Source organism: Cinclus cinclus, chromosome 1 (assembly GCF_963662255.1).
Source record: "Cinclus cinclus chromosome 1, bCinCin1.1, whole genome shotgun sequence".
Taxonomy (NCBI): domain Eukaryota; kingdom Metazoa; phylum Chordata; class Aves; order Passeriformes; family Cinclidae; genus Cinclus; species Cinclus cinclus.
Window position 1 is genome coordinate 561,854 of NC_085046.1, and position 24,611 is coordinate 586,464.

General features: G+C 49.8%; 1 protein-coding gene across 1 annotated transcript in view; it reads right to left on the minus strand.

Annotated features, from left to right (window-relative positions):
• Window positions 1-685: 685 nt before the first annotated feature.
• The window catches only part of SMARCC1 (SWI/SNF related, matrix associated, actin dependent regulator of chromatin subfamily c member 1), a 66,776-nt gene continuing 42,850 nt past the window's right edge, over window positions 686-24,611 (minus strand). The window contains exons 22-28 of the mRNA XM_062505507.1: window positions 21,423-21,478; window positions 20,042-20,156; window positions 18,906-19,060; window positions 14,256-14,390; window positions 10,421-10,679; window positions 3,792-3,929; window positions 686-2,312 (exon numbers count right to left, since the gene is read on the minus strand). Of these exons, the coding sequence (XP_062361491.1) occupies window positions 2,230-2,312; window positions 3,792-3,929; window positions 10,421-10,679; window positions 14,256-14,390; window positions 18,906-19,060; window positions 20,042-20,156; window positions 21,423-21,478 (941 nt within the window). The 3' untranslated portion in view covers window positions 686-2,229. The remainder of the gene's footprint in view (window positions 2,313-3,791; window positions 3,930-10,420; window positions 10,680-14,255; window positions 14,391-18,905; window positions 19,061-20,041; window positions 20,157-21,422; window positions 21,479-24,611) is intronic.

The following is a 24,611-nucleotide window of genomic DNA, read 5'->3' on the forward strand; positions in this document are numbered from 1 at the left end:
CTCACTCCAGCTCTGCCCAGCCCTGGTCAGGAGCTGCTGCAACCACAAAGATTTAAAATTTAAAGTCTGTAAACAGAAAACTTCCAAAACTGACATTTGATTTACCTTTCTGTGCATCCCTCAGGAAAATGATCTTCAGGCTGACAGGAGGAGAAATGACCATTGCTGGCCGTGCTGCATGTGAGGAGCTCATCATTCCAAGGGACCAGCCTTGCTGGAATGCAAAGATCCAAGAGCTCCTTCCCTTTCCTTCCCTTTTCTCCCTGCCCCATGCAGGAGCAGCTCCACAGAGGATGTTCAGGAGACCCCAGCCCAGGAGGAGTTCCCAGTTGGGAATGTGGCTTTCATGGTATGTCCTGGACCTGGGGACTCAGCTCTATCCCAGGGTTTTTTCCCTCCTAGGGAATTAAGGACTGTGGGCACTATGGGGTGCCCAGGGAGAGGTGCCACTTCTGAGGCAAAGGCTCTCATTGGGCAAAGCAGAGGGAATGGCTGGAATATAATCCAGACTGGATTCTGGTTTCAGTTTAATGTCTGTCCCAAGCTCAGGTTTTGTGTTTGCTTCTCTGGAGTTCACATTCAGCCCCAAAACAGCCCCGGATCACAGCAACAATTCCCAGCTTTTCCTGCACACAGAGGCAAATCAGACTTCACAAACTCCACAGGCTTTGTACAAAAACCGCTTTTCTTTGCTTTTATTTCACAAAATTGGGTGGCTGCTGCAGGAATCAAACCGGCCCTATACAGAGATCAGGTGAAAAAGTGGGCACTGGGATTATTTATACAGAAACAAAACGGAGCCCAGGATCCAGGTCCTCGGCAGGATCAGCACTAGGACAATAAAAAATAGTCTCCACCTGGATCCTGGGATCACTCACACTAAAAACAACCTGAGGTTCTCTAAACTGGACTAAGGGCTGCACCAGAAACCCCACGCTCACCCCAAAGACCCTGGAGGGGAAGGAAGCCTTGGGAAGGGGAATGGGAAGGCCCCGGCCGCTCTCTGCGTGGCACCGTGGAGTCGTGCTGGAAGACCTGGCAAATCCTTAATTTTTAAATGGTGGAAGTGGTTCTGGAGGTTCCAGAGTTTTTGGGAGTCTCTCTCCAGCCCAACCTCAACTCCCAGCTGGACAAAAGGCACCCCTGAAATCAAGGAGCAGCGTCCAGACCCTCGGCAGAGGAACCCCAAACGCTCCTGGGTCAGGATGAGGGCAGAGAACCTGAACCACGGGCAGAAAAGGAATTTTTGCAGGACTTTTCCCCAAGTTTTGGCAGGCTGGAGGTGTGCAGCAGCAGCTCTGGAGTGCTGCCAGCTGTGCCTGCTGCAGCTGTTCCCTTGCCCAGCCCTGCAGCTGCACTGGGGGTGACAGGAGCTGTCCCAACCGTGGTCACTGCCATCCAGAGGTAGTTCTGGCATTCCTATCCCAGCCATCCCAGCCCAATCCCAAATTCTAGCACTTCTTCGCTACCTACTTTACTTTTTAATTTTTTTTTGTTTGTTTTCTTAATTTTAAAAAGTACAAAGGATACGCTCCAAAAAGAGGGACTAAAAACAGGGGGTTATTCCTCAGTTGGCTACTGCACCAAGCTACTCAGGGAAGGTCCAACTACCACCTCCAAAGGCAAAGGAAAGGTAGAAACTGGAGCAAGAAAACTCCTACCATTGAGTGGTTTTATTGGGTCGAGTCACTCCCAGCTTCACCCCCATGGATCAATATTTCCTGTAATAAGTTAGAGGCAGCTCTGGCTGCAGCCCCCAGGAATGACCAGGGCTGCCAGCCCTGTGCCTCCAGCTCTGCACGCCCTGTGCCTCCTGCTCTGCCCCAAGCTGTGGTTTGGCCTCTCCTCTCGGTGCTTTGCTCTGCCCAGAGACCCCGGAACATCCTAAAGCTCAGCTCCTGCCTTAAACCTGGATTATTTCACCCTTCCCGGGAGAAGGCCAAGCTCAAAGCACCAAGAGGGAGGAAACCAGCATGGAGCTCTGCAAGGCAAGCGGCCAAGGGGTAAAGGACATCCCAGCAGCAACACGGAGGCACTCCTGGCATCCCCAGTGCAGCTCTGCCAAGGGAATGCCCGTGGGGAGCAGGAACAGCGCCGTGCCAACGTGTGTGACACCACAGGGCTGGGAGAGGAGGGGGACACCTCCCCAGGGGACAGAAGGGAACTGAGGAATCCTCTTTTGGTCACCACTACGCTGCTGTGGAAGTTCCTTCCTCCTTCCTTGGCTGCTTAGGGAGCGGCTGAGGCCGGCGGGGCTCCGGCTGGGGGTGGGGTCACTCCTTCTGCAGGCGGGGGCTGCGCCGGGCCGGGATCTGCAGGGACACAAGGGGACAGTGAGGGACACGGGACACGGAGAAGGGACACAAGGCCCGTGCCTGAGCGTCTGCCCGAGGGGAGTCCCTGCAGCCGGGACCCAGCAGCGGCACCACGGCAGCTCCCGAAGCTCTGCTGCACCTTTTTTCTGCTTTTCCACCACCCAGCGTTGCAGGGACTCCGCGGAAGAGGAAAAAATTCCCGTATTTTTACAGGCAAGATGCAGCTCAGCAGCTGGCAATACATGCCAAGCAACTTCCAGAGCTGCAATTAGCACCTCTCACCTCCCAACTCCAGCCCAAATTACAGCTCTTTTCTGTTTGAAACAGATGGAACAAAAGGTTTGATAGAAACAGAGGCTGCTCTCTCTGAAGGATGGATGTAGGTTAAAGCAGAGGAATCCAGGGATGCAGCAAGCAGGAGGCAAGAAAGGAGGGGTACAAAGGGCCAGCCTCGTGCCCAGAGAAGAGATGTTAATGGAACATGACTGACTTGTTTAGTAGGGGAGGAAAAAAGTAGAAAGTAAGAGAAGGGAAAAGAGCAAACAGGAATACAACCTGACACAAGACATTCCCAGTGGTAAAGGCTCAGAAGAAAGGGTGGAAAACTAAGTAAAGCTGGGGGAAGCAGAGGAACAGGAGCGATGCCCAAACAGAAACAGCACAGGCAGAGCTCTCCCACTGGGGCTGGGGACGCCCGTGAGTCAGAGCTCACAGCAGCTCCTGCTGCTGAAGCCAAAACCAAAAGGGCTTTTCTCAATTATTTTTTGGGAGAGGTACTGCAAGTGATGACAATGCCTGCTCGAGAGTCACACCGAGCATTTTGGGGGTGAAGATTCCTGAGCAGCAGCTGGGCCAGGCTGCAATTAATAATGGCAAATTTACTGAGGAATTCCTGATGGAGAATTCCTCAGCCATTCCTCCCTGTGCCAGCTTGTCTTCTGCCTTCTGGGCTTGGCCACACTCTCACACTCATTCAAGCAACTCCCACACCATGGCTCCTGATCCAGCTGCTTTTTTGGCTGCCGTAAATCAACTTCATTTTTAGAGGTGCAGATTTTATAATGGGAATGTTCCTTTCTTGGTTTCATCTCCCCCCCTCTTCCTAACCAGGACCTCCTTGCTCCACTTCAGGGTGCCAAGTCTTCAGCAAGGAATTACTGAACTGGATGCTACTCTGATCTCCACTGTTTAGGAGATAGAGGAGAGTCAGGAATTCACTCTAAGTCAGGAGAGGCTTTTGATCATCACCACCAAGCCTCTGTATCATTATAAATAAAAGAAGGGACGTTATAAATAAAATAAAGGACAATGGGATGTGTTGGGATGCCCAGAGGGCTGAGGAGCACTTAAAGCTTCCAGCACGTGCCTGGCAGCACTCTGGGGCTGGCAGTGTGCACAGGCCCTGCCGTTCCTGCAGGGACCAGGGGATTTGCAGCAGAGAGGAGCCGCAGGAGCGTCCCAGGGAGCTGCACTTACACATCCCGTTGGGAGCTGCCAGCGGCACGCGCGGCCCCAGGAGATTCCCGGACATCGGAGCCATCCCGGGAGGGGCAGACATCATCCGGCCTGGCATGGGCTGCCCTGGCATCATGGAGCCAGGCCCTGGCATCTGACCTGCAGAGGAGGGAGAGACACCAGCGTGAGCCCTGGGGAGGGACAGGCCGTGGGGCTGCGCTGCCAGCGGTGCAGAGCTTTGCTCTGTGTGCGCTCCACGCTGCCAGGAATTGCCTTTTCATCCCCCGGCACACCTCCAGGAGGGGCCAGGGGGCACCTGGAACCTCTTCACAGGGGAAAAGCGGGAGACAACACAGTCAAACCCAGCACTGGCACTGAAACCACACCACAAAGGGGATCCGAGTGCTGGGAAGCAAAGGGAATAACGAGGCAGCAGAGGAAGAGCCCTTGGTGAAAATGGGCAGCCATGGAGCCTCATGGATAAATTCAGTGGGAGAATGGAAATCACACAGTGAAAACTGAATAGGAATTCCTGCTATGATTCCCTGTTTTGCTGTGAGGGAGGATTCCAAGGCTCTTCCTCACAGACCAGCTCCATGGGAGACCTCCCTGTTCCAGCTACAACTCCCAGCCCTGGGCACCTCCAGCTTGGAGTTGATGCTCTAAAACCTCACTTGAGGAATGGTTTGGAATAATCCAGTTCCATTTCCTTCAACACACTTCCATGGAGGGACAGTATTTTAATGAGACAGGGATGGAAATGGCTCCTTCCCCCAACCCCAGGCAAGGGGGGAAAGATCCAAGAGTAAAAGGGGCTCCAGGAGACTTGGAAAGGGACTTGGGACAGGAGCCAGGGAATGGCTTCTCATTGCCAGAGGAATGGGATATTGGGAAACATCATCCATTTCCAACCTCCCAAAGACTCAGAGGCTGTGTAGCAGAAGGGGGAGATATTCACAGCTACGAGGAGAGTCATTCACTGGCAAAATTCAGCTTGATCAGGGAATAAAAATATAAAAACTGGAACAATACAGCTGTGTTTGAGAGGCCCAGAAAAGGTGAGAACTGAGCAATTCCCAGCCTGGGAGCTGCCACCTGACAGGAGCCTCAAGAATTTGGCCATCCCTGAACACCACAGGCCTACGAGATTCTCTCTCACTAACGAAGTGATTAATATTAAAACCCCTCTTCTGAAACATCTGAAGCTGAATGAGACTTTACTACACACTGAGTGGCTTCATGTGAAACTCCAGCACTGGGCAGAAATTCCTTCAGGAAAGGCTGTCAAACCTGCAGGGACGTGAAGATTCAAGGATGTTTTATATACAAATCAACACCAACTGAGCTAAAATCACCACTAAACAGAAACTAAATCTACTTTATAAAATGTCTTTTCTTCAAAAATGTGAAGTGTGTCCCATCCCTGGCAGTGTCCCAGGCCAGGCTGGACAGGGCTTGGAGCAGCCTGGGACAGTGGGAGGCGTCCCAGACATGGCAGGGCTGGCACTGGCTGATCTTGAAGGTCTCTCCCAACCCAAATCAACCCCAAATCTCCCAGCAGTGCTCACTGGGAAGCTCCCTTCCTCCTGGACCATGGAGCATCCTAAGCTTTTTTCCCTGTTAAACCTTGGAGGTTTAAATCCAAGCAGTGCTGCAGGTTTGCTGAAATTGTCCATCAGGTGAGGAGCTCCTCTGTGGGGGGGTTTGGCTGCCCATTTTTTCCCTTCCTGACATGGGATGCAACATTTTTATCTCAAAATTAGCTCAGGGAACTGGCAGAGGAACAAGCCCATCCCATCCCAGCTCCAAGGCACCCAAGCTCAGAGGATCCAAGCACTGCACCCATCCTGAGTGGGATTAACCTAGGGAAATCCCACCATGGCAAAACCAAAGCCCTGCTTCTACAGAGATTTTTTTTTTTTTCCCAACAGAAAGCGCTCCAAGACAGCGGCTCAAGCAGAAAATGTGGAAGTGTGACCTACATAGGGGGGAGAGCTTAGGAACAGCAGCTGTGGGAAGAGATCCAGCCCAAAGGTTCAACACAAGGAGATTGAACTGACTGGAAACCCCTGGCAGGGAGGGGCTGGGCAGGTTCACCTTCCCCTGCTGCCAGTGCAGCTTCACAGTCTGGGAAAACGGGGCAGGAATTGCCTTCAGAGGCTCTCCAAGGTATTAATCTCCATTAAAAATCTCTCCCTCTATTAAATCAGCACTTGAGGAGCACCGGGCTGATAAGCAGCCAGAGGGGTTTTGTTTTGATGCACGAGGCTTGGAGCTGATCCAAATCCTCCAGCAGCTCTCCCTGCCCAGCCTGAGCAGGGAAAAGCTGCGGGCACAGCCAGGGCTCCGTGCAGGAGTGGCCTTGGCTGGGCAGGATTTTGGAAGTGGGGCTGGGCTGGCACCCTGCTCTCCTGCTGCTGCAGCAGTTCTTTCCCAGCCCTGACAGGGAAGAGGCAGAGAACAGCTCCAGGTATTCCAAGGTGTGCTCCTTCCCACTGGGAATGGCTCTCACAGGCTCTGGGAATCCTGGAACGGTTTGGCATGGAAGGGACCCTAAAGCTCATCTCATTCCAGGGATATTCCAGCAGCAACTCCATCCTTCCCTCCTCCCTCCCAGCCAAGCAGTGTGAATAATTAACCACAATAACTCATTTAGCCTCGTGTCTCGTGTCTCGGGGAAGGAGCGGCACAGTTTCCACTTCACTGGCATCCAGCATTCCTGCATCCAGCATTCCTGCATCCAGCATTCCTGTCCCTCCCTGCGCTGGGCCAGACACCTCCAGAGCCGGGATCACCATTCCCTGCCTCCCGGGAAGCACGTGGGACACACTGGGAATTTCCCTCAGCTACACTGGGAATCTCTCCGGGACGCACTGGGAATCTCTCAGATCAGCTCCAACCCCATCCACCACCCCCTGACTTCTATTTCCTCTCAACCCCCTGCTCCCTGCATCTCCCCAGCAAGCTCTGCATATCTGATGGAGAAACAGGAAGCACTGGCAGCTGTTAGGGAATATTTACCTAAAGGAAGTTAACTCAAAATCCTCTTCTGCACCCAAAAAGTCCCCTGGAATCATCACTAGTGCCTCCATAAGGAAGCAAATAGCACCCAGCAGCTTAATTTAAACTCCACAAATAATGAAATGCTCAGCAGCTGAAAAACCCCAAGCCCAAAATTCCTGACAAAGTACATATATGTATTCTTTTTTTTTTTTTTTTTTTTTTTTTTTTTTTTTTTTTTTTTTTTTTTTTTGTTTTTTTGTTTTTTGAGTACTTCAACCACTGACAGAAAATTAGGTAAAATATATCAGGGAAAAGGTTATTACAGTTGCTCATCCAGCTCTGGTGGGAAGTGTATCCTGCCCTTCTCATTCCCATTTCTGCTTTAGGTCAGAAATTATTTACCAGCTCAAAATCTCACCTGAAGGAAGAGTTAATAATGACAGCTACCAATCCCAGCTATCTCTTTTCCCCCAAGAATTTCCAGAAGTTTCCACTATTCCACACCCTGGGTATCCCACTGATCAGCAGCCCAGAGCTTGAAGAGAAATCAATGAAGTACCAAAAGTGGTACCATGGGAGGAAATTGGGAATTTTATTTCCCATTACAATGACAAGGTGCAGCTTTTCACACTGAAACGGGAATCCAACTTTGTTTTCCTATTTTAAAAGTTTTCATTCCAGGGCAAAGGGGAGAACAAAATAAGCTGAGGGAAAATGAACTCTATGGTCCAGCAGAGGCAGACTTGGCCATGCCAAGGAGAAGGGGCGACCCTTGGCTGGAGGTGTTCTCCATGACCACGTCCAGACTGACATCTGAGCTAAAAAAACACATTTCTGGGAAAAGCTTCACTTTTAGCTTTTAGTGAAGAGCCTGACTTTGCTGCCTCTGCCCCTGAGCCCAGACAAGCTGTGAGCAGGAATTTCTCCTGCTCTCTTCCCTCTCCAAACGCCATCTCAGATCTTTCCTCCCTTTGCTCCCACCACCCCTCCAGCTCTCAGCAGTCACTCCGGGGCTGCCGTGTTCTGTTCACGGTCTGCTGAGCCCAGGGGGCACTCTGAGGTCAGAACCTGTCTGAAACCAGCAGGGAGCAAGCACCAAGGCAAGGTGTGCAGTGAAACCTGGCCAGCTGAGCAGGAGCTGTGCAGGCACTGCCAGCCCAGCTGCTCCATGGTGCTCCTGGGTCACTCTCAGGGCTTTGGGGCTTCTTCTCCCCATCCCTGGCAGTGCCCAAGGCCAGGCTGGAAGGGGTTTGGAGCCACCTGGGATAGTGAAGGTGTTCCTGCCCACGGCAGGGGATGGCACTGGGTGATTTTCAAGGTCCAACCCAAACCATTCCAGGACTCCACGACCTCCTCACACTCACCAAATTTTGGGATCTCCACCAAGGCTGCAGGAGGCTCAGGGGCAGATCCACTGAGGGAACTCACAGGTGTGGGGTCAACAAGCTCAAGTTCACCAGGCTGCCATTTTCTCTCCATGCTCCTGAGTCAGAATAACTTTACTGTGCAGCCAAAGAGCTTTGGCACCCGTGGGCTTCCCAGGCACTCCTGACAAACTTCCCCTGAAGAACTGCAGAAATGAACCTCCTCTGCTTTCTAGGCAAGATCAGCTGGGATGTGGCTGGAGGCACAGAGGGGCTTCCTCCAAACTTTGAGCAGGCCTCAGAATGTTCCCTTTACAAAAGCATTAAAGCAGAGAACTACCAGAGGAGGGGAGGCACATCCTGCTCCTGGGGTGTGTGGAATGAGACAGCTCCAGATGCTGCCACAGGAGCCAGGGGTGCTGAACCTCAGCCTGGGATTCCTGCCCTCACACAGGGGAGGTGCTGCTGGAAAAGTCCATCTCTTGACCAGCTTTAATCAAACCTGAGAGAGAGATGTTCTGGCTAATTACCAGCCCCCATTCCCTGTCCCTGCTCCAGGAGGGAGTGCCAGGAATGAAGAGCCTGGATGGCTCCGAGGGGCTGGAGTAATACAGGGCTGTGTGAGCCAAGGATGGCAGCACCCAGGAGCCACCAGTGCCCCCTGAATAAACACAACAGTGCTTTAATCTTGTCCCACTCCCACTCCACAGCAGCGTGGAAGGCAGAGCTGTGTATGGACGTGCCAGGATTCCCTCCTTTCCTCTGTTCCCATTTGCCACTTTTCCCTTGCCAAGTTATTCCTTCATGGCCACATGAGCAGCCCTGAGCTGTCCACACCCCACAACAGAGCCCAGCACTGAGCCCAGGATGTTAAATCTAACACTAGACCGTGTTTTATCACACTCCCAACCCAATTCCAACAAAAAACAAACCAGCTTTCAAAATCCCAGGGATTTTTGTCCACAGTAAACCCAGGCACTCCCCGAGTCTCACCAGACACCTCTTCCCCTCCTGCCCTCTCACCAGTGCCCTGCAGCCTGCTGAGAGAACCCACTCTGGTTACTCTGCACATCCACTTGGATTAGATACTTCCCATCTTCCTGGTCACCTGCAAATCCTGCTGTTTTTCCTGTGCCCTTCTGCTCCTTCCCAAAACAAACACTTTTTGCCTCGAGAGGAAAACTCAAGTTCCTGCAGCTCCTTGTTGCCACATTCTATTTGGATTATGACAGCCAAACTTCTGCCTATGAAAAATCTTCCCAAATATTTTTGGCTAATAACTGATCAGGTCTTCTTCTGGAGCAGGTTTTTGGTCAAGGTCCTTCCTGACTGTTCCCACATGCCAGACACCATTATTTGACTTTAAATTACCATTTCAACAAATTTCAGCAAGTAAAAGCTGCCAATTCACATCATCACCTGATCACCCCACCCTCTGGAATCAGGAGTACCCACCTTTGGAGATACCCAGCCCTGAGCAGGACAAGTTACCTGCCAGCAGGAGAGACTGGAATGGAGACTTCCAGGTGATCCCTCTGACCAACAGGGTCCTGTGACCCTCCCCTGGCATCTAACACATCCAGGCAGGAGACAGGGACCTCTCACAGTCAGCTCTCCTGCCTAAGGAAGTTCCTTAAGGAGCTTCCTGCCTCTTGTTTGTCCCAGTCCTTCCCCTTAACTTCTGTTCATGGTTTAGTGTGCCATGAACTGCAGAATTTGAGGAGTGATTGTTTTTGAAGGAGCATCTGCTCAGATCACCAAGTATAAAACAAGCCTAAGGAAATATAAATAACCTAAAAACATCTGGAAATGCTTGGGGCAGCTTAATATTTCACTTTATTTTAGGGCTTGACTGTCCCAGGTGGGGGACTCCCAGCCCTGCTGGACAATCTGCTCTGGGGCTGATGAGCCCCCCAGGGAAAAAAGTGTTTTCCTGTGGTTGGAAGGAATTTCTCCTGTTGGTGCCCAGTGCCTCCCACTCTGGCACTGCTGGGGGGAAGCCTGGCCCTCCCTCATTCCTGATTTTTGGGGTTCCCACCCTCCACGAGACACCTCCTCCCCACACTCCACCCACACGTCTGGAATGAATGGGATGGAATGAATTCCACAATGAAGCTGCAGAACAAGCAAAGCTCATCTTCCCAGCAAACTGTGTCTGACAGTGGCACCACTATAAACCAGTAAACCCAGAGCACCCTTGGGCAGCCTCCCCTGGCAGCTCCTCCCCCTCTGGGCTCACTCCTCAGGGACTGAGGGCAGGAACTCCCTGCTCCCAGCTCTTACCTGGCTGAGGTGGGTGAGGAGGTGGCATCTGGTGGTGCATCATGGGGTAAGGTGGGGGCTGCTGGTGGGGCAGCAGGCCTGGGTGTGCTGGTGCCCCCAGGGGGTTCATGCCAGGCCCACTGGGGTGCTGGTGGGGCTGCTGGGGGTTCTGGCTGTGCTGCTGCTCCATTTGCTGGCGAGCCCTGAGCTCGGCGTACTTGAGCTGCTCCATGTGGAAGTTCTGCCTCTCTGTCAGCAGCTGCTGCCTCTGCTGCTCCAGCTGTGCCAGAAACAGAACAAAAGGCAGAGCTGAGTTAGGAATGATGCATTTCAAGCACCAATCAGCTCAGCATGCAAGGATGGAGCCCTGCATCCCAGGACACATCGCACCTGCCAGCTGTGCCCAGCACCCTCTGTGTCTGTGAATGAGCACAGTGTGCTCAGGTGACAAACCAAGCTGTCCCTGAGCAGGGTAAGTGACTCTGAGCTCCAGCACTGTTCCCACACCTCATCACACCTGGAAGAAGCTTCTCATCCCAACCCCACCAATCCCAAATCAAACTCCTGTCCTGTGGATGTCTGCAGCAGCTTCTGGGAAAGGCTCTGGAGTTTTTTCTAGCTGGAACACATGAACTCACCTCGTTCTGTCCCAAAACCTCTCAGCAACACAGCTTGTTATTCACTGAGCTCTGCTCTGAGAACTCAGCCCTGGCACAGCTCTGGGACAAACTGGGAGTTTTTCTCTCCATCTGCTGCATGTTGGAATGAGGGAGACCAGGAATCTCAGGGGATTTTCTAGGTAAACCTGAAGCAGAATGTGTGTAGAGCTGCAGAGCTCAGGGATCACAGGCTGGATCCTTCTCCATCCTCTGAGTGCAGGAACTGCATGTCATAGCAGCCAAACACCAGTGATTTGCACTATTAAGGGCTTTATGTAAAAAACCCTTGTCATTTATGCCAATTAACATCAAAGAGGCTACTCTGATTAATTACGAAGTCATGTAGAGAGCGAGACCTGGTCCAGGGAAGGTGCCCCTGCCCTGGGTGGAACTGAATGATCCAGATCCTCCCAACCCAAAACAGTCTGAGATTCCATGAAAAGACAAAAAAAGCTACAGAAAGCATTTCCTGCCGTTGGGCATTTGTAGGACGGATCAGTGTTCTGGTGAAGGAAGTGATATTTGACTTATTTCAGGAATATTGATACATTCCCACAATATTACTCGTGGACAACCGGAGCCGGGGATTGCGTGCCTCGTTTACAAATAATTAATGAGTGTTTTAAGGTAAACTCCATAATTCAGCTGTAAAGCAGGTTGCCAAGGAGACTCTCACCTAGCACGAGTTCTCCAAAGCTCCCAAAGCTGCCTGGGTAGTCGGTGCTGGCAGGCTGGCTGCTGACAAGGCAGGGATGGGGAGGGAGCTCCACAGAGCAGGCATTGAGCAGCCCCAGATGGGCTGAGCTCATGAATGAAACATTCTGCTGCTGGGGGGAGTGCCTGCTGCAGGGACCACAATGGCATCATTCACGCTGCCCTGGCTCTTTTCTGCTCCAGCACTCTGATACGCCGAGGGAAGCTCCCCATAAATCTACCCCAGCGGGGAAATGGGGCATGTGGGGAAACATTCCCGAGGTGGCAGACAGCTGGGACAGGAATTCCTGCAAATGACCCCAAACAAAGGCACAGGCAACACTTCTTTATTCCTTTGAGACCCTTTGTGCCCTTGCTTTGCTCTCTTTGTGGCACCCCATCCTGCTACAGTTTAAAAGGGTCTTTACAAAGATGCTCAAACAGCGGCCGGTGCACAAAAATTCATATTTGAGTAAGGAAAACCAGGGGAAACTTCCCTTCTACACAATCCCTGTGCTTGGGATGAAGAAAGACAGCTGGACAAAGGAAAAAAAGGCACAAAACTCTAAGTTATAACACGTGCTGTTGTGAAAGTGCTGCAGCAGAAGGGGCAATACAAGCACTTCATGTTCACACAGACTGTGCTACAGCTTCATCTCCAGCACAGAACTTCCTCTCAGCAGGAATTTCCCCATGGAAAGGGTGCTCAGGAGCTGGAACTGCCCAGGGAGGTTTGGAGTGCCTATCCCTGGAGGCACCCCAGGAATTCCTGGAGGTGGCACTCAGGGCTGAGGACAAGGTGGGAACTGGGCACAGGGTGGACTCTGTGACCTTGAAGGGCTTTTCCAACCTCAGGGATTCAGGGATTCCTCCCTGAACACAACCAGCAAAGCTTCAGGTGCCATTAGAAATTGTGGGTCAGCAAAGCTCCACCAACAGGCCCCTGGTTTCCCACACTCAGCACTGGCATCAAACACAAATAAATGTGTTTTGCCTGAAATGTAACACCCTCCAGTCTGCAGCACTGATTCCTGTCAACACTCCCAATCCCTGCTCCTTCCCTGCAAGGAAAAGCCAGGCCAGCAGGAACGACAGGCACAGTGTGCAGTGGCAGCAAGGAGGTTTTTCTGCTTTAATTATTCCACTAAATATCCACAATGACAGGTGAAAAGACTGAATTTAACCACCAGGAAGCCAAGGGGAAAATCTGTATGCACATTTTTAAAAAGGGAAATGTCATATGCCTCAACAGGGAGAAAAAACCCCCCTCCCTGTCACTAATGGAATATATCCCCCAAAGAAAGAATCTGCAGGGAACCTTTCCAAAAGAGTTGGGTCCATTTCCTGAGCTGCCAATCAAGCACAGATTGAAAGGGTGCAGGATGTGGAGCAATCCAGAAATTCCTGCTGACATCCTGCTCCAAGAGAAGTCCACATCTTGTCAAACTCCATCAGTGTGATTAGGGGGAACTTTGGATGGGGAAGAGGTTCTCCCTGGAGAGGGTGGCCAGGCTCCCCAGGGATGTGGCCATGGCAGAGCTCAGGGAATGCCTGCATGCTGCTCTTGCTCACATGGTTTAGTTTTAGGTGCTGTGAGGAGCAGGATGTGATGCTGTGATGCCCTTTCCAGCCTGAGATAGGATTCCATCCGTGCCAAATGGGGGTGTAATTCCATTCAGTTCACGTTGGAATTGTGCAAATGTGGAAATCTCTGGAATTATGAGTTAACATAAATTAGGTTCAATCTTCAACCCATGCATAGTAACTGTCTACTCACAACAAGGCAGCTACACAACAGAAAAAGGAAATTTAAAACTGGCCATTCTGATAAAAATGAGATTTTGAGTCATCTTTAAACAGCTGGAGAGGAAGCACTTCCCCAAAGCCTCTGGCACTACACATGACAACTCCTTGTAATTCCTGAGTAATCCAGGCCCAGACAGCTCCTCTCCATGTCTTGACCTCAGTCCTCCCTTCCCAGCCCAGGCAAATCCATCATCATCACCACAAAGTGAGGCTGCCACGCCTGAGCATTCCTCTCCCACCTCCTCATCCCACTTCCAGGCTTTCCCCAGAGCTGCTCAGAGTGCCCCAAACACCTGAACTGTGTCCTTGGAACCCACTCTTCACCAGGGGCAGGGGGAAAGGCAGCCAGGGCTGGTTCCCTTCCCCAGGGAAAGAAGGGGTCACCCCTTGCACTCTTCCCAGGGAAAAGCTGCTCTCAGGTCACATACAATCCATGTGGAAAGGCCACAATGGCTCAGTCCCACCTTCCTGCCTGGAGTAAGGAGGAGGAAGCAAACCCAGGATGCCCCCAGCGTGCAGCTCACGGAATAGGGAAAACCCTGGCTGAAGGAGGAAAGGGCTCAAATGCCACTGTGGGAAGCAGTTATGGATTCCAGCTGAAGGCCACAAAGCAGAGGAGAGGAGAGGAGCTGCTGTTTCTCCAGCTGTGTGCACACAGATCTCTGCAGTGAGAGATTTCATCCCAAATTCCCACTCACTGCCTCTTTCTCCCGGTCCATGATGGTTTCCAGCTCCTCAAAGTGGCGAAGTTTGATCTCCAGCTTCTTCATCTGAGTCTCCACCAGAAGGGCCACCAGGGACTTGATCTTCCTCTCCTCCACAGCTGCCAGGTGCTGGGGATGAAACACAGGGGTTGTTCTGTGACACTGGGCACAACAAGGGGTGTGGAGGGAGGAATCATCCAGCTTCAGCCATCCTATTCCACTTCTGGACAGAAAACTGGTAATTACATTATAAATCTTATCCTGGGAACCAGAGGCCCTTGGACGATAATGTTAAGGTTTTAATCACATAAGTAATTGTGCAGATTTCCTACAAGAGGTGTGGAGGATTCTCAGAGCTCTGCCTCAGAGCCTTCCCAGCACAGGGAGCACTTCCAGTGGGAATGCAAACGAGAGAGAAGGGGCTGTTCAGTGGAGTCAGCTGAGGGTCACCCAAAAAGCTCCCAGCAGGACACACACAGCAAGCTGTGACCTGGAATGACCCCAAACCAGGGAGATGGCGCTGCTGTGTCTTCATTAAAACAGATTTTTCTCAAGTAGAAGGCAAATTGATTCTTTATATTTATATACACACATAAATAACACCAGAGATCTGTGTGTATATATATACATATATATTTGATACATGAGCCAGCCATGGAAGTGTTTCACACCCTCACAGTGTGACAAGTGTGGTCATGATGCCTTTCCTGTTCTTGTTAAAAACCTGCTGCTCAGGAGGAGAATGCACCCACCATGCCCTGCCTGGGGGGCTCTACATTCACAGGCACAATGTCCACCCTGTCCCAGCCCTCCTGACACATCCAAGGGCTGGGGGGCAGGAGGGAAATGTGAGGGCTGAGGGGAAGAAGGAAAGAAGGAAAAGCTGGAGCTCATCCAGCTCCAGCTGCAAACAGACCCCTACTGGGGGAGCTGGGCCCCAAACTGGCTCAGAACTGGGAGGAAAGCAGCATTAAAAACCTCCCTGGAACCCTGAATATAACCAGAATTTCTCAAACCCATGTGATACTGTGCCATTTGACAATGTTCACCTCCCTGAGCCACCAGCAGTGAAGCCCTATAAATGTGGGTAAATGCACTCCTGACTCTCTAAAGTGAATTTTAAATCAGCTCTGAGAGAAGCAGAGGGACCCCCCCCTGCTTGTCCAACACCACATCCCTGTGAAATTCCAGCAGCTGTTCCAAAAGTGACCCAAGTGCTGCACACAAAATAATGAAACAAAGCTGACAGAACAGGAAATTTCATGTCAAACAACACTTCAGTAAAATAAACTTGTTGGTATGAAAATTCAGAGTGAAGAAATCACCTGGTGATACTCACCTGGTGAGTCTTCTACCAAACACCTCACTCTGTTTCACATGTACAATTTTAATAATGAAATGGGATGAACATCCAATCAAAGCATATGATTAGGGAAAGGACAGGTCTCAAAATACACCTTGGAAAGGAAATGACCCCTGAAGTTTTTCCTAGAGAGACTCAAAGAGGCTGTTCCTCAGCCTGGCATTACCCAGGGCTTTCTGTGGGCAAAGCACAAATCCTTACAGCTGCAGCTGAGGAAAATCAGGAACACTAACTCAGTGATAATTTGAAACACCTGATAAGCCCAGCACTGCACCAGCCTGGAGTCCTAAATGAGCAAGTGATCCTAAAGGGCTTTTGCAATTTAAATGATTCTGTAAAAAAAACAAACCATGGAATGCATGAATGGCTTGGGCTGGGAGGGACCCTAAAGCCCATCCAGTGCCACCAGGGACAGCTCCCCCTGTCCCAGGCTGCTCCAACCTGGCCTTGGGCACTGCCAGGGATCCAGGAGCAGCCACAGCAAATCTGGGAATTCCATCCCAGCCCCTCCCCACCCTCCCAGCCAGGAATTCCATCCCAATATCCCACCCATCCCTGCCCTCTGGCAGTGAAGCCATTCCCTGTGTCCTGTCCCTCCATGCCTTGTCCCCAGTCCCTCTCCAGCTCTCCTGTTCCATCACTGGGATCAGCAGCTTCTAGGAACGACCTCTCCAGTCCCAGCCAGCTCCAAACAGGAATTCAGGGAGCTCATGAGGTCAGGGTCAGGCAGGAGCTCAAACTGGGAGCAGAACACTTGTCCTGGCAAGGATAAGTGATGGACCAAGAGCAGAAGTTCTGCAGCTCAGTCCCAGCTGGAGCAGAGCAGCAGCAGCACAGGCCAGGATCCATCAGGGATAATTTTGCACAGAAAGGAAAAACCAGCTCACATTGGGTGTCCATTGAGAGGAAAATGAACAGAAGGTGCTTAAAATTCTAATGCTGTTTGTTCAGAAACCAGAACCTGTAAAAACACATTTAAATTGTCGGTCTGTATGAAATACAGTCTCACCCTGATCATTCATGTTCACCACTTCTCAACTTCTGGAAGCCACTGATCCCAAAAGAAAAAAAAAAAAACCCTAACAAACAAAATCCCCATTTCAATCACTTGTCTTTAACTCCTGTCTTCCCTCAGATTCCAACTACAGTATTGCTCTGATGTAAAATTCCAGGGAAAACAGCTTTTCACATGACCAGGCCTAGAGTTTATGATGAAGAGTTTAATTACTCCCTCAGACAAGACACAGACCACCCAAAGCTCTAATATTGTCTGGCTTTTTAAGTGAGTGGGAAGAGAAATCCCTGTTGAACCCAAATTCTACCCTGAAGTGTCAACCTCCTAATTACAACACATTATTCTCTGTAATGGAGAGCTGAAGCTCTTCCAGAACATTACTACTGCCATACTGAAAAGTGCCATCAGGCAGGTCCCTGCTCCCTCCAGCTCCTTATCTCCAGAGGGAGAGGAACAGCAGCTCATCCTCATGTGGAGCAAGTGGCCTGCCATAAAACACAGATTAAATCTCGTGTCTCCTCACACAGATACAGGATTTTCCAGCTTGGCTGAGGAGATCTGTGAGTCTGATGAACTGAGAGTCACCTTCAGGTTCAAAGCCACTCTGGACTCTGCACTTCACCAAGATACTGAACCTCAGCTTTGCCTGCAATTTGGGATTTTAGTGGACAAGGAGTTGTCTGCCATGTGGGATTTTACAGCCTGGTTTGAAAAGGTAAGAACTAAAATCTCCTCCATCTCCTGGCTTCAAAAGGAGGGACTACATAGGACATCACCCACCATCCTCACTCTGGGGGATGCAGCTGGGGAAAAAGTCTAAAGTCAAAGACCAGAGTGGAAGAGGTAACAGAACACACAACACCTCATTCTATCCATGGAAATCCATCAGGAATAAACACCAGCCATGCCTTGCTCTTGCTTTCTATAAAGCAGGTGGACGTGGAATGTGGCACCGAATAAAAAAAAAAAACAAACCCAAATTAAAACTTGAATCCAGAGAAAATTGCAAAGAGAAAACAGATTTGAAAAAGATACCCTAAAAGCAATGAAAGCAGTGTGGCTCCTGCAAGAAGGAAAGGCAAGACAACGTGCAATTAGTAATTACAGGGTGAAGAAAAGCTGATTCAACAGAGCTCATTAGAGACCACACACAAACAGGAGTTTAAGGGGAGACACCAACATGCTTTGAACAGAACTCCAAACAAAACACCAAAGCATGAAGGTATCAGTGCAAGCTGCAGTGCCAGCACTGAACATCCCTCTGTGTCTGCTTCACACAGAGCCCAGGGCTTTGCCACAAGAGCCCAGTGAAGGTCTGTGCCCCTCAGCACCACAGGCAGACAAAAGCCTTGCCAAGAAGTCACACACACTTTTTGGGGCTATTCCTTAGGGATGTTCATCCAGTTCATAATCACCCAAGGAGTTGCTTAATTATAATTGTTCATTATCTCACTAATATAATATAATATAATAAATAAAATAAATATAATAGTATAACATAATAGTATAATATAAATGTATAATAACATAACTAAGGATATAATATAATAATAACTGTTCATTATCTCACTAATATAATATAACTACAACTGTCTCATTATCTCAGGCAGGAGAAATCAAGGCAGCTCCTGTGAGGTGTCAGGGATCAGAGGGTGAACTGCACTCCCTGCTCTGCTGGCCCTGGAAGCCAAGCCCAGGATGTTGGGATGTTGGAGCCCTGGTCACTGGGAATTTGAGACTTCCCCAGGAGAACACTGCATTTAACCTGAGGACATGGAGAAGCTTCCAAAATTGAATGACAGAACTGGGATTTATGGGTGTGTAGTTTGAATAGAAGTGTGTAATGTCACATGGTGGAAAACGTAGAGTTTAAGGTTTTAGAATATAGTAATATATATAAAGCAAAATAGAGGAGAGGTGTTAAGGCAAAGGCTTCCTCTTTATGGCTTTGGGTGATATTGAGTAATTAGGTAAAAAATTCTGCATTGTGGGCTGCAGGTGGTTGGTTATTGAGTTAAAAGTAAAAAGAATTTAAGTAGCATTTCATAATTGAACAGTTTACCTTTAAAAGGCCTTGTAGAAAAAGAAACAGAACTCCATTTTTAATTTTTTAGCTTGAAGTGCTGTAAAAACCACGCTTTATGAAACTGTAATATAGATAAAAACTAATAAACATCGAAATCCAAACAAAAAATACCATCTCACACATCTAATCCCAACCCTAGAAAAGAAAAAAAAAAAACCCCAACACTGGGAGGGCACCAACCTTGGCCTTGGTGGCAGCAGAGGCCAAGGCAGCAGCTGCAGCTGTGGCCACGTTTCCTTCTGAGATCTCGTGCTCCACCTTCTTTTTCCCAGCCTCAGCCTCTTTGTCCTTGCTGCCATCCACGTTCTCCTTGTTCTCCTCTGCCTCCTTTTCCTCTGCAAGACAGTGCCAGCCCAGCCCCTTACACACATTCCCAGGATGGGAGGGCACCGTGCTAACTAGGCAATAATTAACTCATGCTCAATTCCAGCACTGCTCCCCATGCAAATGCTGGCAGGGGAACCCCAGCTGGAGAGGATCTGATCCAACAAATGGGGCAACTCTAAATGCACCTGCCATCAGCTCCCCCTCACCTCTTCCAAACCAGCTCCATCAAATCCAAACGTTCCTTATTCTACCCATGCTAAAAACCTGAAGCTAAGTTGCAGGAAAACAGCAATACATCCATTCCCATCCCTGGAATGCCCAAGGCCAGGCTGGACAGGGTTTGGAGCAGCCTGGGACAGTGGGAGGTGTCCCTGCCATGGCAGGGGTGGCACTGGGTGATCCCTACGGTCCCCTCCAACCCAAACCATCCCATGATTTTATGAGGCACAGGGAAAATGTCAAAAACAAGAAGGTTTATGGAGATGCTGTTATTCCTCAGCCTGTCAAAATCCAGGCTTGGCATCACTTCCCAGGGAAACTGAGCTGAAATAGGAACTTCCAAGGGGAGGAAGTGAGCACAGAATCCCAGAATGGTCTGGGTTGGAGAGGACCTCACAGCCCATCCAGTGCCACCCCAGCCATGGACAGGGACACCTCCCACTGTCCCAGGCTGCTCCAAACCCTCTCCAGCCTTAAATACCTCCAGCAATTCCACTTCTTTGCATCCAAAACGATCAAATGTTGTGGAATATGGGCAAGCCCCCATTCCTATGAGCCACAGGCACTTTGGTGCTGCCATTCCTTCCCCCATCCCCAGGGCTGGGGAGCTCAGGGAGGGAGGGATTTGGGATTTGCCTGAGCTCTGCAGGGAGGTTCAAGTGGAATCTGCTCTGCTGAACAGGGAACAGCTCGAGGTGCCAGGGGAACATTCCCAGCTGGGTCTGGGGGCTGTCCCCAGCACTCTGGGGGGCAGCTGGAGCAGCTCTTACCTGTCTTGGGCTCTGCAGCCCCTTCCCCCTCTGGCTCCTTCTCCATGTTCCTCTCATTCTCCCCTTCTGGGACCTTCTCTCCTTCCTCAGTTTCACTCTCAGCTTTGTTCTCCACCTGAAGGGGATGGGATTGGTTGGACAATGGCAGGGAGAGAATTTATTCACATTAACTTTGTTCATGGCCTTCCAATGAACTCCTTACCACAATGGAAGAGATTATTTTTTAAAGGGTGGCCGCTGCTGAAGCCAAATCTGACAAACAAATCCAAAATGTGAATAAAGGAAATGCTAAACTGGACCAAGTCCAGTGACCCAGGCCAAGCTGGGTTACTCTGTGGGTACAAAAAATCCTGAACTAAGATCACAGAATCATGGAATGTCTGGGAATATGCAGATTTCCAAGCCCTGAGTGAGTCTTCCCCACTTATCTCTTCCCAAATGTCCCTGTTTATCAGGGAGGAAGAAGAACTACCTGAAAACAGAGTGGGAAATAACCCCAAGGCTGCACTGATCAGCCTCAGGTTACTTTGAACTCCTCATATGTAAAGGAAGCAACAAGAAATATCTCCTGTTGCTGCAGACTCCAGAAAAAAACACCTCCATTTATTTATTATTTAATTCCTGCTACATTCCTGATTCATAGACAATAATTTTAAAATTAAAGGTACATATATAATTAATCAATCTTATTAAAATACATATTAAACAACATTATATTAATACATAAATTAAATAGCAATAATTAAAATATTAGAATAATTTAGCAGTGGTTAAACTGCTATCCTGGAACTTCAGGACACCAGGTTAATCCCAGCTCACATCTGAGACACTCACTACAGTTTGAGGGTTTGGAATTTGGGGTTTTAGAATACAGTGATAGGTATGGGACAAGATGGAGATTCTTGGGCATTGTCTCTTTCTTCCTTCTTGTTCCTTCTTCATGATTTCAGGTGGTGGTTTTTGGTTGGATAGAAAATCCCCCAGTGTGGGTCACAGGTATTTGGTTATGGGGTCAAAAGTAGAAATAATATAAATATTAGTCTTTAATTGGATAGTTGGGCTTTAAAAGACCTCACAACTAGCTAGATTAACCTCAATTTTCTCACTTCTATCTTGTTAGCTGGAAGTGCTGCAAAACTTACTGTAATAAAGATAAGAATTAATAAACAACCAAGTCTGAACACGAAATTCCATCTCTCCAGCATTCAATCCTGACTCTGAGTGAAGGCAGAAGGAAAAAGAACATAGCCACCAATATGTGGGGACACCAATATGTGGGGACACAAGGGGTCACAGCTGTCACCTGTCTTACAGGCACCCTAAAACTCATGAATTCAGGACTGAAGTGCCAGAGCTCTCCTGCCAGCACACCCCAGCTCACCTTCTCTGCTGGCTGCCCCTCTGCCTCTGTTTCCATCTTCTCTTCCTCAGCTCCATCTGAGAAACAAAGAGGGAAGGTTTTAGAATTGCAGCCACAGCCACTCCCCACTCTCACTCTCTGTTTTGGACTTAACCAAAATCTGCTACTCTCCACCAGTGGCTTCAAGAAAGGGCCAGCACTGAACTGCCCTGCCCAGCCTGGGGCATTTCCATCTCCCTCCATCCCAAATCAGACCAAGCAAGGCCCAGCTGGAGTTAAAGTGAGCCCAGCATGAGAACAGAAGAAATAATACAGATGATGATGAAGGAGTCACTGTTCCAGGTGCTGGATGGGTAGCAGCAGTGGAGGAAGAGCTGGGAGTGCATCTGCACACAGCCCTTGGCAATTCATTTATTGCTTTGTAAAACATTGATTTGTAATGCCCCTGTGATGACAGCTGGTTCTGGAGATCAGGGGATAACAACCAGCCCTGGAAACACCACAGAGGTGTCTGGATAACGTCCTAGAATCCCTAATATTTTGTGGGATTGTTTAGAAGTTCCAAGAAATCCCAATTTATCCACAGCTCTGCAAGGAGGGACAGGAGGAAGCATAACCTCGTGGTCCTGGCCCAGGATTTCACAATTTAATGTAGAGAGGCATTAAAGGAGCTTATTTAGATCCTGGACTGGGGTGATGCAGAACTGCTGGTGACAAGCCCTGATCCATCTCTAAGCTTCTGAAGACATCAGCTGGTGCTGGGGGCTCATTTTCAGTAATCCTCATTTTCCTGCTAATTCCTGTGTGCTACACTGAGGAAAAACAAGGTACCAAGTGTTCTTCTTCAACAGCAACAGTTCTGTAGAAAAAGTTTTACACAAGGCCCTTCCATATATGAGAAAAACCAACTCAAATGTCTGACTGAAGGGTAATAGTTTTCCTCTTGGTCTATTTTAAGATGATAAACCCACTTATCTGAACTATCTGCCACCATAATTCAATTTAGGGAGACTGGGGACGTTCTTCCTCACAGGTTTTATCTCAGAGTTGGGATTGAGTGACCCAATAATGTCACAGGGAAAATCTCGATTAGATTTTGTCAGACAGCTCTTTCAAGCCTAGAAGCAGAGTTCTAAACTGGGCTTGAAAGTGTCATTCCTTCCAGGAAAGGGAAGGATTTACAAAGAAAGCTGGATTCAATCCTTGAATTAAAAAAAAGGAGAGACAAAGTGCACAACACACTGAGTGTGCCCAGGTTGGCGGAACTCAAACCCAAAAAATACTGCACAGAAATACCTAAATTTACATTCTTGGGTGGGGAAGATCATCAAGATTATCCCATTCCCACCCCTGCCATGGCAGGGACACCTCCCACTGTCCCAGGCTGCTCTGAGCCTCATCCAGCCTGGCCTTGGGCACTGCCAGGGATCCAGGGACAGCCCCAGCTGCTCTGGCCAGGACAGCACTCCATGGACCATGGGAGCTGCTGAGGGACTGATGCTGCTGCTGTGGAGAAATTCAGAGGATCCCAGGATTACTGAGGCTGGAAAAGCCCTCCCAGCCCATCAAGTCCACCCTGTGCCTGATCCCCACCTTGTCCCCAGCCCAGAGAACTCAGTGTCACCTCCAGGAATTCCTGGGACACCTCCAGGGATGGGCACTGCAAACCTCCCTGGACAGTTCCAATCCCTGAGCACCCTTTCCATGAGGAAACTCCTGCTGCTGTCCAGCCTGTCCCTCCCCTGGCCCAGCCTGGGGCTGTTCCCTCTCCTCCTCCTGTCCCTGTTCCCTGGGAGCAGAGCCTGACCTCCTCTGTCCTCTCCTGCCAGGTAGGAGTTCCAAACAAACAGGCCATCCCAGAAGGACAAACTGCTTCCCATCCACTCTTCAGAGAGGATTTTCTCAAGGAAAAGCACACAGAGCATGTCAAAATGCTCTCAGACCCTCCTTGTGTCAGTACACACTGATGGACACCATCCAAAGCCAAGTGCTCCTCCCCATTCCCAGGGACACCCTGAGAAGGAAAGGATGTGTGACACCAAGATTACTGCAAACATCCTGATTTAACCTCAATTCTCCGGCTCTGGCTGCAGCAATAAATGTTAGGATAAAATCAGGCTAACAACTTCAGACAGGTTGTAGTCAATGGGTTTTGGAAAGTGTTTCCTGCATCAGCTGCAGAGCCCTGAAGTGCAGTGACAGCGTGGTGGCTGCAGCTCCCAGGGCCACCAGGTCCCATGGGTGGGACGTGCAAGGGACAACAGGTTCAATTATGCATTGTTAATTTGGGGGGGAAATGAGTTTGCCTGGCTGGAAGCAGGTTTTTGGTTCAAAGGATGCCAGAGTCATTAAGGTTGCAAAAGATCTTCAGGACCATGGAGGCCAAGCTGTGCCTGATCCCCACCTTGTCCCCAGCCCAGAGCTCTCAGTGCCACCTCCAGGAATTCTTGGGACACCTCTGGACTACTCCACCTCCCTGAGCAGCCCCTTCTGATATTTAACACCCTTTCCATGAAGAATTCCTCAGGAAGTACCTCAAAATAGTAGAGTCTGGTAAAACTCCATCCCCAATTCCAAAATGAAAGGATGACACAAAGCCCAGAACACGCCTGACCTCCTGCACAGCCATGACAGAATTGCCTCTGGCCCCTGGCACAGACACAAACACAACTGTACTGATTTTCCTGTGGGAGTTAAGGAGCTTAATGAAAATCGACCCCAGAGGAATTGATCAGCTGGAGATCCAGGTCCCTGGGACAAAGAGGGAAGCCTTGACTTTAAGAGAGAGCCCCTGAAATCCCTTTCCCCTGCACCAAAGATGCTCTTGAACTCTCTTCAGCAGGTTTGGTGTTGCACCTTGCAGGAGATGGGACTCCAGGATCACGGAGTCCCAGAATCATTAAAGCTGGAACACACCTCTGAGACCATGGACTGTCCTGTGACTGATCCCCACCTTGTCCCCAGCCCAGAGCTCTGAGTGTCACAGCCAGGAATTCCTGGGACACCTCCAGGGATGGGCACTCCAAACCAATCCCTGACCACCCTTTCCATGGGGAAATTCATCCTGATGTCCAACCTGCCCCTCCCCTGGTCCAGCCTGATGCTGTTCCCTCTCCTTCTGTCCCTGTTCCCCGAACGAAAGGACGTTGCTTAGGTGAGGAAGAGGCAGATGCTTGTGAGCCACCACAGGACACCTCTCAAGAGGGAAAA